This window comes from Arvicola amphibius, chromosome 3 (genome assembly GCF_903992535.2).
Source record: "Arvicola amphibius chromosome 3, mArvAmp1.2, whole genome shotgun sequence".
NCBI lineage: Eukaryota > Metazoa > Chordata > Mammalia > Rodentia > Cricetidae > Arvicola > Arvicola amphibius.
The window spans coordinates 88878407-88893854 of NC_052049.1; the positions used below are offsets into that span (position 1 = coordinate 88878407).

Genomic DNA, 15448 nt, shown 5'->3' on the forward strand with positions numbered 1-15448 from the left:
ATGCTTAACATGGAAAGGGGAAGGGGAAGGAACAGGCTCATGCATTCCCTCTCTGAGTTCTGTCAACTCTAACACCATAGTTTTTTCAATTATTTATTTGTATTTTATATGCATTGGTGTCCTACCTGCGTGTATGTCTGTGTGAGAGTGTCAGATCTTAGAATAACCAGACAGTGCTGCCATGTGGGTGATAAGAATTGAACCAGGGTCCTCTGGAAGTGATGTGGGAGTCCCCTCTGTGTGCTGTGATTACCATTAATGAATAAATAAACTGCCTTGGCCTGTTGATAGGGCAGAACTTAGGTAGGCGGGGAGAACTAAACTGAATGCTGGGAGAAAGAGGGCAGAGTGAGAGAGACACCGTGGAGCCTCCACTGGAGATAGATGTGCTGAAATTTTGCTGGTAGGCCACAACTTTGTGGTGATATACAGAGTAATAGAAATGGGTTAAATTAAGGTGTAAGAGTAGCCAATAAGAAGCTAGAGCTAATAGGCCAAGCAGTGATTCAAATAATATGGTTTCTATGTGATGATTTCGGTTCTAGGGGACTGGGATGAACAAGCAGCTCCTCCTCCAACGTGGAAGAGCAGTTAGTACTCTTAACCACTGAGCCATCTCTCCAGCCTTAGTGCCATAGATTTTAAAGTTTGATATTTTTATGTATTTATGTCTGCATGTATTTTGTGCGATTTGCATGCCCGGTGTCCTAGGAGGTCATAAGAGGGTGTTATATTTCCTTGAACTAGAGTTATAAATGTTTCTGAACAACCATGTGGTACTGGGAACCAAACCCAGATCCTCTGCAAGAGCAGCAAGTACTCTTAACCACTGAGCCAGCTCTCCAACCCCTAACAGCATAACATCTCCTTGCTCTTCAAGGCCAACTAGGTCCCAGAGAACTATGGGATATCTCTCCAAATGACTAGTAATTGTGGAAATTCCTCTGTTTTCTTGCTCAGAGAGGCCATGGAGGCCCCACCTAGTGAACTCTAACCATATCAGTCTACAAGGAGCTCAACACAAAGAAAAATGTTCTCCATACTTCCAAGCAAAGCCATGGTCAAGCAAGACCTTTGGGTCCTCACAAGAAGAAACAACTGGTAGAAGGAAAGGTAGAGAGATGATCCTTTCAAGCTTAAGTGGCTCCTAAGGACTAGATTTTCAACTGGCCTTGACAGTAAAAAAGTACATGATTAATTTTTGGCCACCCACATAGGTTAAAGCCCAAAAGAAAAATGTAAACAAAGACTAAAATTATCATTATGTTTTCTCATGATCTAAGACAATGGTTCTCAACTTCCTAATGGTTTGAGCATTTTAATACGGTTCCTGATGTTGTGGTGACCCCCAACTATGAAATTATTTTTATTGCTACTTTCTAATTGTAATTTTGCTTCCATTATGAATCATAATGTAAATATCTGTGTTTTCAGATGATCTTAGTTAACCCTTATGAAAAGGTCATTTGATCCCCCAGAAGGGTTGCAACCCACAGTTTGAGAACTCCTGGTCTAAGGGTTCATACTCCTAGACATTAGCCTTAAGGCAATATGGGATATTACTATCACTAGTGATTTTCTTCTTGATAAGAAAAATGCTGCCCAGATACAAGACTTTATACATGTCACTGCGCAGCCAAGAGAGGCAAGACCACTTATTAATCTAAAAATTAAATGATGGTTTCTCTTCTTTCCCTCTCTAGACGCCATCTGGGAGGGAACTCATACTGCTTCTCAGCACTCCACAGCTATTAGAGGACCTGAAAGCAAATCCTGGGCCCAGCACTCCAGAAAACAGCCTTAGAGGCCAAAGACGAATGAAGAGAAATCCAATGGATGTATGCCCTGTGAGCCTCTCAATATGTTTTCATGAACTTTGATTGGGGCATTTAAGAAATATTCTCTGTGCCATCTCCAGATCCTCTGCTTAGGACACACTTTCCCTCTTGCCCTCACTCCTCCCTCATATTTTAAACACACAGTAAACCGTTTAGAGGTTTTCTTTGTCTTTGAATCTATCTTTACAGTATATCTCTCTTTTTCTGACCACATGAGTCTTTAATCTGCTAAACGGTATGGCTAGGATTAAAGCCATGGCTTTGACCGCTGGATCCAGCACATTCCTTTTTTCTGAGAGTCAAGCATCATGGCAGAGGTACTGTCTGGAGCCATGTTTATTGTCACAACTCTATGGCATTTCAAAGTCCCTGCCACCACCAAAAAGTATGCAGTCAGCTTTTCATCAACAGCATTTAAGTATTTCGTGGCAGGACCTCTTAAAAGAGCTGCAAGGTTTTGCAGCTAAAGTTGAGTCAGGAAGCCTCTCTTAAATAAGAGTGCTTGCCTCTAGCAAGCAAAGCCCACCAAAGTGCTGCTATCAAAAAGCCTTGCTTAACACTGTTATTTTGTATCTAGAATTACTTCCCAAGCTCTCTCAAGTTTTCTGTGGATGCAGTTGTACACACGTTGGGCACCATTTTTTGTCTGAGGTTTCTGTCCCACCTGGTCCTGCAGCCATTAAGTCCCAAAGAATCACACAGAGGTCTACATTAATTATAAACTGATTGACCTATTAGCTCAGGCTTTTCATTAACTCTTATAACTTATATTAGCCCATAATTCTTGTCTGTGCTAGCCATGTGGTTTGGTACCTTTTTCAGCGAGGCAGTCACATCTTGCTTGCTCTGTGTCTGGCTCCCTCTGTGTCTGGGTGACGACTGCAGACTGAAACTTCCCTCTTCCCAGAATTCTCGTTGCCCCACCTATACTTCCTGCCTGGCTACTGGCCAACCAGTGTTTATTTAAAATACAAGTGACAGGGTACAGACCATTGTCCCACAGAGAGAATGGGGTATTGACTATAATTTCTTTCCTGCCAAAATCACATATTGTTGGGAAATTGTGCCCAGTAAACTGTTAACACACTGTAGTGCTGTGGGAAGAATCCCCAAGCTATAATGTAAAGGAAAGAGCTCTTCACACAAGAAATGTGCAGTGAGGACGGCTAACACATTCAGAAGGCAGTATACCATATGGCCCTGCTAACTAAGGTCTATCTCCATGTGATTTGCATCTCTGATGGGCTGACCCCTGAAGTATTCACTGAGCTCTCACTGAATAATTCTGCAGTCTGTAGCACTACCTGTGACTCCCAACTGTCTGGAACTCCAGTTTCCAGCACTGTCTTTTGCCCTCTGAAGGCATTATGCATACATTCAGGCAAAATACCCATATACATCAAATTTTTTAAATAACAGAAAATTAAAGCAGTGTAACAATGCCAATCCAAATATCCATTTGAAATATTTTTAATTTTATTTAAGCAAAAAAATTGTGTGTGTGTGTGTGTGTGTGTGTGTGTAAGTGTGCACGTGCATGTGCGTCCTTTGGCACTGTGGAAGAGCTTTACACCTTCACATCACACTTGCTCCTGGAATAAAAGTGGCCATACAGTTTTCCTTTCCTGTGTGTGTGCTGTGACTTAGCCTGTTGCCACCTTTAATTGTTGGCAACCAGATATCATGAGACTAGTTTTAAATATCTTTTTTTTTTTTTTTACTTTTCGAGACAGGGTTTCTCTGTGGCTTTGGAGCCTGTCCTGGAACTAGCTCTTGTAGACCAGGCTGGCCTCGAACTCACAGACATCCGCCTGCCTCTGCCTCCGGAGTGCTGGGATTAAAGGCGTGCACCACCACCGCCCGGCTAGTTTTAAATATCTTATGTGAGTTGTGATTATGAGCTAGCTGTGGATACTGTCCTGATGGTCTGAAATAAGACCTGTGAGTCCTTACAGGATTTCCTCACAGGTGCCAAACTTGGAACATTTGTGAGTCATGGTTGAAATCTATATGTCAGCCAGGTAGTGGGAATGCACACCTGTAATCCCAGCACTTAGGGGGCAGAGGCAGGTGGATCTCTGTGAGTTCAAGGCCAGCCTGGTATACAGGACAAGTTCCAGGATAGACTCCAAGCCACACAGAGAAACCCTGTTTTGAAAAACCAAGAAAAAAAAAAAAAGTAAGGGAGAAATTTATGTAATATTCACAAGTAACACCACATTCTCACAGTCTAGACCTACCCACCCCAGAAACTGATTTCAGGTAATAAACATACAAAATGTAGTTGATCTTATTTAATGAAATTTACAAAAAAAAACCTTGCTAAACACTTTTTTACTTTTATTGCATTTCTATTTTTCTGTTTTGTGTGTGCATGCACACATGTGTCTTGGTGTGATATGGGGGTCAGAGAACAATTTACAGCCATTGATTCTCTCCTTTCATGAGGTGGGTCTCAGAAATCCAAATTAGATCATTAAGCATGGCAGCAAACTCCCTAGCCTATTGATCTATCTTGCTGTCCCCCTTACTAATTATACTTAAAGGTCTTGTATTCTTGGGGTGGGGGATGTTGAGACAAGGTATTATGTAGCTCTGGCTGTCCTGGAGCTCACTATGTAGACAAAGCTGACCTCAAACTCACTGAAATATACCTTCCTCTGCCTTCCAAGTTTATCTGTTTGATTAACTGGTTGTTTTTGAGATAAGCTCTCTCTATAAGTCTGCCCTTGAGGCCTTGGAACACAGAGATTGAGGGCTGGAACTAAAGCATGGGCTTCCCAGTGATTGAGCCAGCCAGTTTCCACATGATGCCACCACATAAGGGAATGGGCGTCAGAGCTCAGGTTTGACTTATGCTCTGTAGGACATTAGACCCACTACACTGTGTTTACCTCTCTGTAGGATGTTAGACCCAGTACACTGTGTTTATCCCTGGTTACTATCTACAGGAATTAGCTGGGAAAAACTCATGTATAAACCCCTAAAAATACATAAGAACTGTACTGGCTTAAAAAAGGGAATCCATGTTTAAAGCCAGGGCTCATATGACTGCAGCTACCACAGATAGTATCTGCGGAATTAGCTATGTTGAACTGGGTCAGAAACAAAAATTATAATTTTCTCCTTTGAGGATTGGGCTGCAATCTGTTAATCGCGTAGAGGAAGAAACACCCAAGGTTGAGGTTAGAGTCATGCATATGGGTAGTACCCGTGCCCCAAGTTGGGACTGAAGGCAGGACCAGGTACCATTTCTGCACACTAAATGACACCCAGAAAGTACTCAGGTATAGAACTCTACATAGCTAAGGATGACCTTAAATATCTGTTCCTCCTGCCTCCATCTCCTGAGTGCTGGGAGTGGAACCCAGGGCTTTGTACATGTTAAGAAAGCATTCTACCAAGTGAGCTACATTCTCAGCTTCTAGAAAGTTTTTCTGACGCCATCAGTTTTCTTAGAGCCTCTGCCTTGATTCTTTCTTTCATAGTGCAGAATCTGACCATGCATAGAAGGATCTCTGTTCCACAGGCCTTTATGATCCTTTATCTGTGTGAATATTGTAATAAATTAATATAGTCCTTGATTACTTTGCATTTTCAACTACTTGTATTTGTGGTATAGCCTAGTTCACGTTTTATTGATGGGATAAACACTAACAATAAACAATGATAAAAGCTAATTTGGGGAGGAAAGAGTTTACTGGACTTAGACATAGTCTATCATTGAGAGAAGTCTAGCAAAACCAACATTCACCAGTGTAAACAGCTCAGTGTCCAACTTCTTGGAACCAGTCTTGATCTTCTGGGCTCCAAAGAGCCTGGGCAGCTCCACTTTTTCAGGTCTGCCATCCACAGGACACCCAACTTGTAGAATAAATCTAGCCTGACTCTACCAACCTACCACAATCCTGCTCCCTCCAGTTGCTGGGCTGGGGGGCTCTACTGCAACGAGGCTGTACCTTCACCAGTAGCCTTTCTTCAGGGACTGACTCTGCCATGCGATGCAACCCTTGGTCACTCCCCATGGCCCTTTCCATCCTGCAGTCTTCTCTGTCACCCAAGCCATTACCACATGGGAAACTCTTACACATTAACAAGTACAGCCGCCAGCTTAAGATGCAGTCTGGACTCGCTCTGAACCACAGCTTCTGTATGCTGACCCCTGAGGGATTATTCCCAGATCTCACCTCAAAGATGCTGGTGTCCTTAATCACAGTTGATATTTGGGCTCCAACTAATTAGCATCAATTGTCTCAGTGAAGATCACTTCAGAGGCGCTGGTCTCTTGTTAGGATGACCTTTATCTTAACAAGTCAGATGGTCTTCACCTCCAGCTGACCAGAAACCACAGATTCTCGATTCAGACTATCACATGAAGAGGCCTTTGCTTTCCTCTAAAAGTGCGTAATTCAGGCCTCCACCACCAGCACCTCTCTCAACCCTCCTATCTCCCAAGATCCCATAACATCTCAGTAAGCTCAGAGGATTCAATAGTTTTTTTCTAGCCCAAAGCTCCAAAATCTTTCATTATGCTCCCCCCCAAAACACATGGTTAGGTGTTTTAGTTTGATTTTCTGTTGCTGTGAGAAACAAAATGATCCAAAACAATTTGGGATGGAAAGGGTTTAATTAATATCTTAGTCACAGTTCATCACTGAAGGAAGTCAGGGCAGGAACTCAGAAGCAGGAACCTGGAGTCAGGAACTAAGACAAGAGATCATGGAGAAATGCTGTAAACTGGCTTCTCAACTTGCTTTTTTATACCTTCCAGGATCAGCTACTCAGAGGTGGCACCTCCTACAGTGACCTGGGCCCTCCCACGTCAGCCAATAATCAAGACAATGTCTCTCACAGACAAGCTTACGGGTCAATCTGGAAGTGGACAATCCGTCTTCCCAGACGACTTTAGTTTGTATCACACTGACAACAGCTGCCAACATACTGTGCAACCAGATGATGTTTTCTTCTGCATATTTCTGTGTTATGGTTCAGTCTCATCATGTGGCCTGAGGTCATCTGTGCCCTGTAAAAGTGCTGATCTGACCAGGCAACCCCCAAGAGTTTATTCAGAAAAAAAATATATAGTACCACTAAGAATACTACAAGAGAGGATGCGGAGAGGAGCTATTCAATGGACAGGAGCTATTACCACATAAGCATGAGACCTGAGTTTGGATCCCTAGGACCTGTAGACAAGCTGGCAATGGTCACGTGCTCCTGCAACCCCGGAAATGGTAGGGAGAGGAAACCAGGAGGATTGGTGGGGTTTGCTGGCTTAGTCTAAAAACAGCAAAGCTGAAAGTCCCTGTCTCAAGGGGATAAGGAAGAATTTGATAGAGTAGGACAGCCAACGTCCTCCTCTGGCCTCTGAATGTGGTCATAGGTATGTGTAGCCACACACACACACACACACACGAAATAAATACTTTTTTAAAGTAGTCTGTATCAATGGCACACACAATAAAATCTAAACCTTAGGGCTGTCTGCCAAGCCTGAGGACCTAAGTTTGATCCTTGAAACCCACATGACAGGAGAGGGTCCCACTCCCAAGTTGTCCTCCAACCTCCATACAAGTGCTATGTCATGTTCACATCCCTAACAAATAAATAAATGTAAAATTTAAAAATCTATACCTCGTATCATATACAACAGTAAACTACAAATAGATCAGGAATCTAAATTTAAGAAGAAAACTACACTGGGCAGTGTTCAAGTGTGACCACTAGGTGGCAGTAGCCCAAAGCATAATTTGGGCAGTTGGAGCAGATGGTGCAGACTCCCTCCACCTTGGTAATCAGTGCGCCTAAGTGGGTAGACTAGAACTGCCAGCAGAGAAGGCAGTCAGGGAGGAGGCTTGCATGACTATCCAGGAGTTTCTGGGTCAGATCTGAAAGCACGAAGTGATTGGGCTCTTCACAGTCACAGGGTTATCCTAGCCACGGCTAACAAGTCTGGTGCACAATTTCAACGACTATAAAAAGCAGGATAAAAAAGATTCTTGCTTGAAGTTTGAAACAATCACTATTGTCAGCAATCATTCTATCCACATCGAAGTGGCTTCCAGCTCTCAGTGTTTTGGATTTATAGGAAAGAAGTACCACTGAATCGTATAATAATGGGTTTTAATAGTGAAACCAGCATAAAGCTCTCCAGACCCGCTATGCCATTTTACTACGTAACACACATTTCCTTCTTTCTACTTTTTATTTCTTACTTTTCATTTTGTATTATGTGGGGTGGGCACAGGCATGGGTTTCAGAGGACAACTACCCACCACGTGAGCTCCAGGGGTCAAACTCAGGTCATCAGCCCAGGCAGCAAGCCCACTGAGCCATCCTGCCAGCTCTGCTTTGCTTTTTAAAATCCCCCCTCCAACTGCTGTTGATGATAACCAGCATCAGTGTGGTAAATGAGATCTCATTTGTACTCTGCAGGGAATCTATACCTTTGCACATGCTAAGTACATAAGATCCACTACAGCCCTCTTGTTACACATGCTAAATACATAAGATCCACTACAGCCCTCTTGTTACACATGCTAAATACATAAGATCCACTACAGCCCTCTTGTTACACATGCTAAATACATAACATACACTACAGCCCTCTTGTTACACATGCTAAATACGTAAGATACACTACAATACTCTTGTTGTGGTTTGGGTTTATTTTCCCTGTTTAGTGATTTAACCATCTTTTGTTGTACTTCCTGCTCATTTGTATGCCTTTTATATATTTGAGTTTTATTGTTACTCTTGAATTCACAGGTTTTATATGAGGGTGTGTGTGTGTGTGTGTGTGTCAGGCTGGGCTCAAACTTTTCATTTGACTTTTAAAAATTAATTTTAGAAACTAGTATACAAGGCAGCAAGATGGAACTCATACATGGATCTACCTGCCTCTGCCTCTCAATTGTTGGTATGAAAGACAAGGGACACCATATCTAAATTTTGATTTAACAGATGACAATATTAGCCATTTTCTTTTGTATGGTCATTGGTGGTATAGGTCACTCTACTTGTTTTTCCACATCTGGTTCTTTTGAATCTAGGGCTGCTATAAGAGATTGTGTTCTCCTCCCTGAGTCGTACTGGGCTCGCCCTAAGGAGAAGGCTGCTCTCTAAGAAGACCTCCGAATAAACTAGAAGAGCTGGGATGGCTGAAATGCTTGACAAAGAATTCAAAAGTCTACATTTTTAAAAGGTTTTCTCTTAACTTTTTTCCCCGTGTATCTGTGTGTGTGCACACAGCAAGGTGCATGCGTGGAGGCCAGAGGACAGCGTGTGCCGGTCAGTCCTCTCCTCTCACCATACACATTCTGGACACTGGACTCAAGTCCTCTGGATTGGCGCTAAGAAGCCTTTACTTACTTACAGAGTTCTCTCACAAGTCCTGGAAAGTCATTAAAATAACCAGTGACCAGCCAGGCGGTGCTGGCACACACATTTAATCTCAGTACTTAGTAAGCAGAGGTAGGTGGATCTCTGTGAGTTCAAGGCCAGCCTGGCCTACAGAGTGAATTCCAGGACAGGCTCCAAAGCTACAGAGAAACCCTGTCTGGAAAGCAACAACAACAAACAACCATATTTGTATATGTTACAGAGTTCATTTGTGGGCTAGAGGTGGCTTAGCAGTTATGCAGCTCCCCATTACCACAAATTATACAGTCAAGTTTCCCATATCTGGGGAAAATGCAGGGGTCAAAGCATTTAGAGTACAATGAACAGGCCATGCTGTGTGAACACCTTTATGATCACAGTATCTCCCCACCAGGCATTTCTATTTTGTTTCTGAGACAATGTCTTAGTTACTATTCTATTGCTGTGACACCATGACCAAGGCAGTTCTTGTTTCAAAAGCAGCAGCAGCGTTTACTGGAGGCTTGCCTACAGTTTCAGAGGGCCGGTCCATGATCGTTTATTGTGGTGGGAAGCAGACATGTATGAGCTGGAACAACAGTGGAGAGCTTTACATTCCGATCTGCAGGCAGCAGGCAGAGAGACATGATGGGATTGGCGTGGGCTTTTGAAACCCACCTCAAGTGACACACCTCCTCCAAGGCCATACCTCCTAATCCTTCTCAAACTGTTGCACTAATTGAGGACCAAGCATTCAAATATGAGTCTTTCTCATTCAAACCACCACAAATGGGAACTCAGTTAGCTCTGGTCAGCCTCAAACTTACCATGTCAAGGGTGACCTTGAAGTCCTAGTCCTCCTGCTTCCACCTTCTGAGTCCTGGGAAGACAGGGGATCTACCACAACACTCAGTTTTATTTTTGTTTTGAGAGGGGATCTCATGATACACAAAGTGGCCTCAAACTCAACATGTAGGCAATACTGGCCTTGAATTCCTGATCAGTCTGGCCTCATGCCCTCAAGTGTTAGAATTATATTAGTGTGCCATTATTTTCATGCTATTTGTCTTTTTAAGATTTTTTTTTCTCAGAAGGGCAGTGGTGGTACACTCCTTTAATCCAAGCACTTAGGAGGCAGAGGCAGGCGGATCTCTGAGTTTATGGCCAGCCTAGTCTACAGATCAAGTTCCAGGACAGTCAGGGCTACACAGATAAACTAATTTAAAAAAAAACCAACCAAAAAGGAATTTTTATTATTTTGTGTGCATGAGTGTTTTACCTACATGTATTTATGTGTAGCACATGACTGTATGATGTGCTCAGGAGCCAGAAAAGGACATCAGATGAGCTGAAATTGGAGTTACAGGCATGATTGTGAGCCATCATGTGGGCACTGGGAACCAAATACTAGATCCTCTAGAAGAGCAACAAGTGCTCTTATCTGCTAAGACATCATTTTAGCCTCACCTCTTGATTTTTAAAGATAGGATATTAAAGAAAAATGTTTAAAAAAAGAAGAAAGACAAGATCTTGCTGTATAGCACAGGTCTTAAACTCAATCCTGCTTTTACCACTCAAATTGTAGGATTATATAAACAGGGGCCACTGCAATCAGACCTGTATGCAACTAAAGCCTTGAGTAGTCTAAAGGTTTCTTCATATTGATTATTACATCTATTCGTTAGAGCTAATGCAACAAAGTAACACACCAGGTAGCTTAAACATGGTTATTCATTTCTTACAATTTGGAGGCTGGAGATCAAAGCTCAGCACAGCTCAGGTAGTTTCCTCTGCAGGCCACAAGCAGAAACACCTTGGTAACGATCTGTCTCTATTTGCAGAAGGCTGAAGACTTGCTACGATCTTCTCTGTGTGCATCCTGCTGCACCTTAACCTTCTGAGGGCATCAGTCACTCTGCCCTAAGGGGTTCATTACAACATCCTTTTCTTTTTATTGTCTTTATGTGTATAAGTTTTTTTGCATGCACATGTAAGTGAAGTCTATGTTTGCTGAGCGCTTACAGAGGCCAAAGAGGGTGCCAAATCCCCTGGAACTAGAGTTGTGGATAGTTGTGAGTTGCCATGTGAGTGCTGAGAACTGAACCCATGTCCTCTGCAAGAGCAGCAGATGCTTGTAACTGTTTAAGCCATCTACAGTCCCTCATTTTAATTTTTAAAATGTATTATTCCTGGGGGCTGGCAAATGGGCTTGTGTGCCACAGCATTCACGTGGAGGTCAGAGGACAGCTTTTAAGAGCCAATTCTCTCCTTACACTGTGGGGAAACAGGGATAGAACCCAAGTCGTCAGGATTGTATGTAGAATGCTTTTATCTGCTGAGCCATCTCAACAGCCCTCAATAATTTTATTTATGGCTGTGGCATATGTGGGAAGTAAGCAAACATACGGAGGTCAGAGGACAACTTTAAGGCATTGCTTCTTTTACCTTGTTGAAGCATGACAAGGTGTCTCGAAAGATAGCTGGCCTCTAATTGCAGGTGATTCTCCTGCCTCTGACTCCTATCTTGTAGGATTGTTGGGAATACAGATGAATGCCACTATATCTTTCTATTTTATATGGATACAGATCAAATTCAAGATGTCAGACATTCAAAACAAGTGATTTTATCCACTGAAACATCTTGTCAGCAATCGTTTTAATTTTTTTTGACATGGAGTATTTGTGTTGCCCAGTTTGGTTTTAAATTTATCCCCCATCTTCAGCCTCCTGAGCAGCTACCACACAGTACTGCTCCAAGCTGTGTATATAATGTTAATAGTTTCTCTCCACTGTGAGTACCATCATGTCTTCAAAGTAAACTAGAGCAAATCATGGCTTTCTCACATAGCTTCCATCAGCCAGGCTGCTCACTGGTGAGTTCTTTCATGCCTTCGAAGCGAACGAGGATGACTGTAGGCTCTTCCACACTGCTGACATTTATATGGTTTTTCTTCAGTGTGAGTGTGACTTATTTCATGAATTCTGAAGGAACTGGGGCAGATGAAGGCCTTCCCACACTCCTTGCACTCATAGGGCTTCTCTCCAGTGTGGGTTCTTTCGTGTATCTGAAACGAAGTGAAATGACTGAAGGCTTTCCCACACTGCTTGCACTCGTAGGGTTTTTCCCCAGTGTGGATGCGCATGTGAATTTTAAGGTGAGTGGAATAGTTGAAGGCCTTCCCACATTCCTTACATGTGTATGACTTTTTGGCACTATGAGTTCTCATGTGACTGTTAAGACATGAAGGATATCCGAATGCTTTCCCGCAAATCTTGCACACACATGTCTTCTCTTCAGCATGCATTTTCAAATGTCCATTAAGATTTGAAGAAATAGCAAAGGCTTTCCCACATTTGACACACACAAAAGGCTTTTCTCCTGTGTGCGTTCTTATATGTTGAATAAGTCGCGAGGATGTAAGGAAGGCTTTCCCACATTCTTTACATTCATAAGGTTTATCACCATTGTGAGATCTTGTGTGTATACTAAGTCCTGAGTACTGAGTGAAGGCCTTCCCACACTGACTACATACATAGGGCTTCTCTCCAGTGTGAGTTCTTCCATGTATCTGAAATGAGTTGGAATAATTGAAGGCTTTCCCACATTCCTTACATTCATAGGGCTTCTCACCAGTGTGCGTTCGCATGTGAATATTTAGATATGCAGGGTATCTATAGCCTTTCCCACATTCCTTACACCTGTAAGGCTTCTTTGCATTGAGAGTTTCTATGAGCACAGCAAGTCTCGAGTTGATAAAACTTCTCCCATATTCATTCCAATCATAAAGTCTGTCTCCACTGTGAGTTCTTCTATGCTTTTGAAGGTGTGACGGATTAATAAAAGACTTCCCGCAGTCAGTGCATTCTAAAGACTTCTCTTGTGTGGCAGGTTTTCCACCAACTTTAGCTGGGGTCTCGCAGGCTTCCGCACTCTCAGCGAGTTCAGGAAGTTCCTCGCCAGTGCAGCTTTGCTTGGGAAACATCAGAACGTCTCTTCTGTACTGACCGCTATCGTAGTCACCCCGTGTCGCCCGAGTTCCCGGATGTGTCTGAAGGAGTGAGAGGTCACTGCAGAAGGCTCCAGACTTTGTCCAGTTATGGAGCTCCCCTCCACTCTGGCTTCCTGTTTGCTGGTAAGAAGGAAGAACAACATTTTTTTGTTTTGTTTTTTGTTTTGTTTTCTTTTGTTTTGTTTTGTTTTTGCAGCCAATTGTTAAGGTTATAAGCATTTGATAACAAAACACTGTAATTATGGTTATTTTCACTACCTGCATACAGTTCATACGGTTAGTTGCTCTCAAGTGGTGTGTCATCTGCTCTAATCTTTAAAAGCGTTCTGCGCCAGTCCAAGAAAAAGATGTAATCTGTATGAGTTCTGAAGCAGTGAGTTTCACTGCACATTGGGGACACAATTTCATATTATTTCTTCAGACATTTGTTCTTGTGAATTATCTACTTCTCTCAAACCTCCTTTAATGGAATTCCTAGTTTTCTCCCTCAAAGAGCTTCAAATATGCCAAATAGGTACTCTACAAGAGACACATCTTTAGCCTCTAGTTTCCTTTGAGAATAAAAATAGGATAAAAATTTTTATTCTTACCATTTGCAACCCACTGGACATGTTACCACTCAAAAACTCCTGTTGGAATGCTGAACATTTGGTTTCAGGCTGCATTTTCCATTCTGAAGTAAAACAGAAAAATAAAGGTAGGAGTATGGAGAAGGAAGTAGAAAAAAGGAATTAAAAAAATAAGGTTTGAGCTGGAGAGATGGCTCAGTGGTTAAGAGCACTGACTGCTCTTCCAGAGGCTCCCACATGGCAGCTAACAACTGTCTCTGACTCCAATATCTCACATCCTCACACAGATATCAGTGCAGGCAAAATACCAATGCAAATAAAATAAAAATAAACTATTTTTAAAAATAAGGCTCATTTATTTTATTTTGAATTTTAAAAGGTAGAAAAAGTAGAGACAGATGAGGATTTTTTTCTGTTTTATTTTTGAGACTAAACAGCTTAGCCTTGGACTCACTACACAGAACACATTATGCTGAATTCATAGCCATGAACTCACTACACAGAACACATTATGCTGAATTCATAGCCATGAACTCACTACACAGAACACATTATGCTGAATTCATAGCCATGAACTCACTACACAGAACACATTATGCTGAATTCATAGCCATGAACTCACTACACAGAACACATTATGCTGAATTCATAGCCATGAACTCACTACACAGAACACATTATGCTGAATTCATAGCCATGAACTCACTACACAGAACACATTATGCTGAATTCATAGCCATGAACTCACTACACAGAACACATTATGCTGAATTCATAGCCATGGACTCACTACACAGAACACATTATGCTGAATTCATAGCCATGGACTCACTACACAGAACACATTATGCTGAATTCATAGCCTTGGACTCACTACACAGAACACATTATGCTGAATTCATAGCCTTGGACTCACTACACAGAACACATTATGCTGAATTCATAGCCTTGGACTCACTACACAGAACACATTATGCTGAATTCATAGCCATTCTGACTCACATTCCTGAGTAGAAGGATTTCGGGAATGTGCCATCATGTCAGGCAAAGATAATGACACTGGATCAAACTTTCAGATCGTATCAAAAGTTGATTCTATAAAGATTAAAAACAATGGTAAACAGAAAGAAATTATCAGGGAAAGAGAGTAGAAAACTAGAAAAAGAGCATCTCTCAAAGCACTAAGTTTAAGTAAACTAGAAGAATATTGGAAGTTGAAGATTTTTCTTCTTGCCTCAGAATTCTGAGACAAATTTTATCTTGAAGAACTTCATTATAGGAGCTTGATTGGTTCAATGGATTAAGTGTTTATACAAGTGTGAGGGCCTAAGTTCTGATCCCCAGAACTCACAGAGACTGTCTGTAATTCCAGTACATCTATGACAAGTGGTAGATGAAGACAGGAAGATGCCCCAAAGCCTGCCGGCCCGGCACACGCAATGGCAAACAAAGACTCTGTCAAATGAAGTGGAAAGTGAGAGACACCAGGGTGCCCTCTGACCCCAAATACACACTGTGGGGACACGCACACGCCCCCATACACGAGAATTTTAAAGCTTCTGTAAAATATTCATTCACTTACTGAGTGTATATGTGCAGACATATGCAGGCGTCACAGCACGCATGTAGAGGTCAGGGGACTTTGGGAGTTGGTTCTCTCTTTCTACTTTGG

At 42.2% G+C, this 15448-nt stretch overlaps 1 protein-coding gene and 1 non-coding gene across 5 annotated transcripts in view; both read right to left on the minus strand.

Moving 5' to 3' along the window:
* Window positions 1-9460: 9460 nt before the first annotated feature.
* On the minus strand, window positions 9461-9620 carry LOC119810967. Its single transcript, XR_005284897.1, has one exon. It is a non-coding gene; the product is annotated as a U1 spliceosomal RNA (small nuclear RNA).
* A 2216-nt stretch (window positions 9621-11836) lies between these two features.
* Window positions 11837-15448, minus strand: part of LOC119810638 (zinc finger protein 426-like) — a 28326-nt gene continuing 24714 nt past the window's right edge. For all 4 annotated transcript variants that reach the window (XM_038324210.1, XM_038324213.1, XM_038324211.1 and 1 more), the window contains 2 exons: window positions 13798-13880; window positions 11837-13327 (listed from right to left, as the gene is read on the minus strand). In XM_038324210.1, coding sequence (XP_038180138.1) covers window positions 12065-13327; window positions 13798-13880 — 1346 coding nt within the window. In that variant the 3' untranslated portion in view covers window positions 11837-12064. The remainder of the gene's footprint in view (window positions 13328-13797; window positions 13881-15448) is intronic.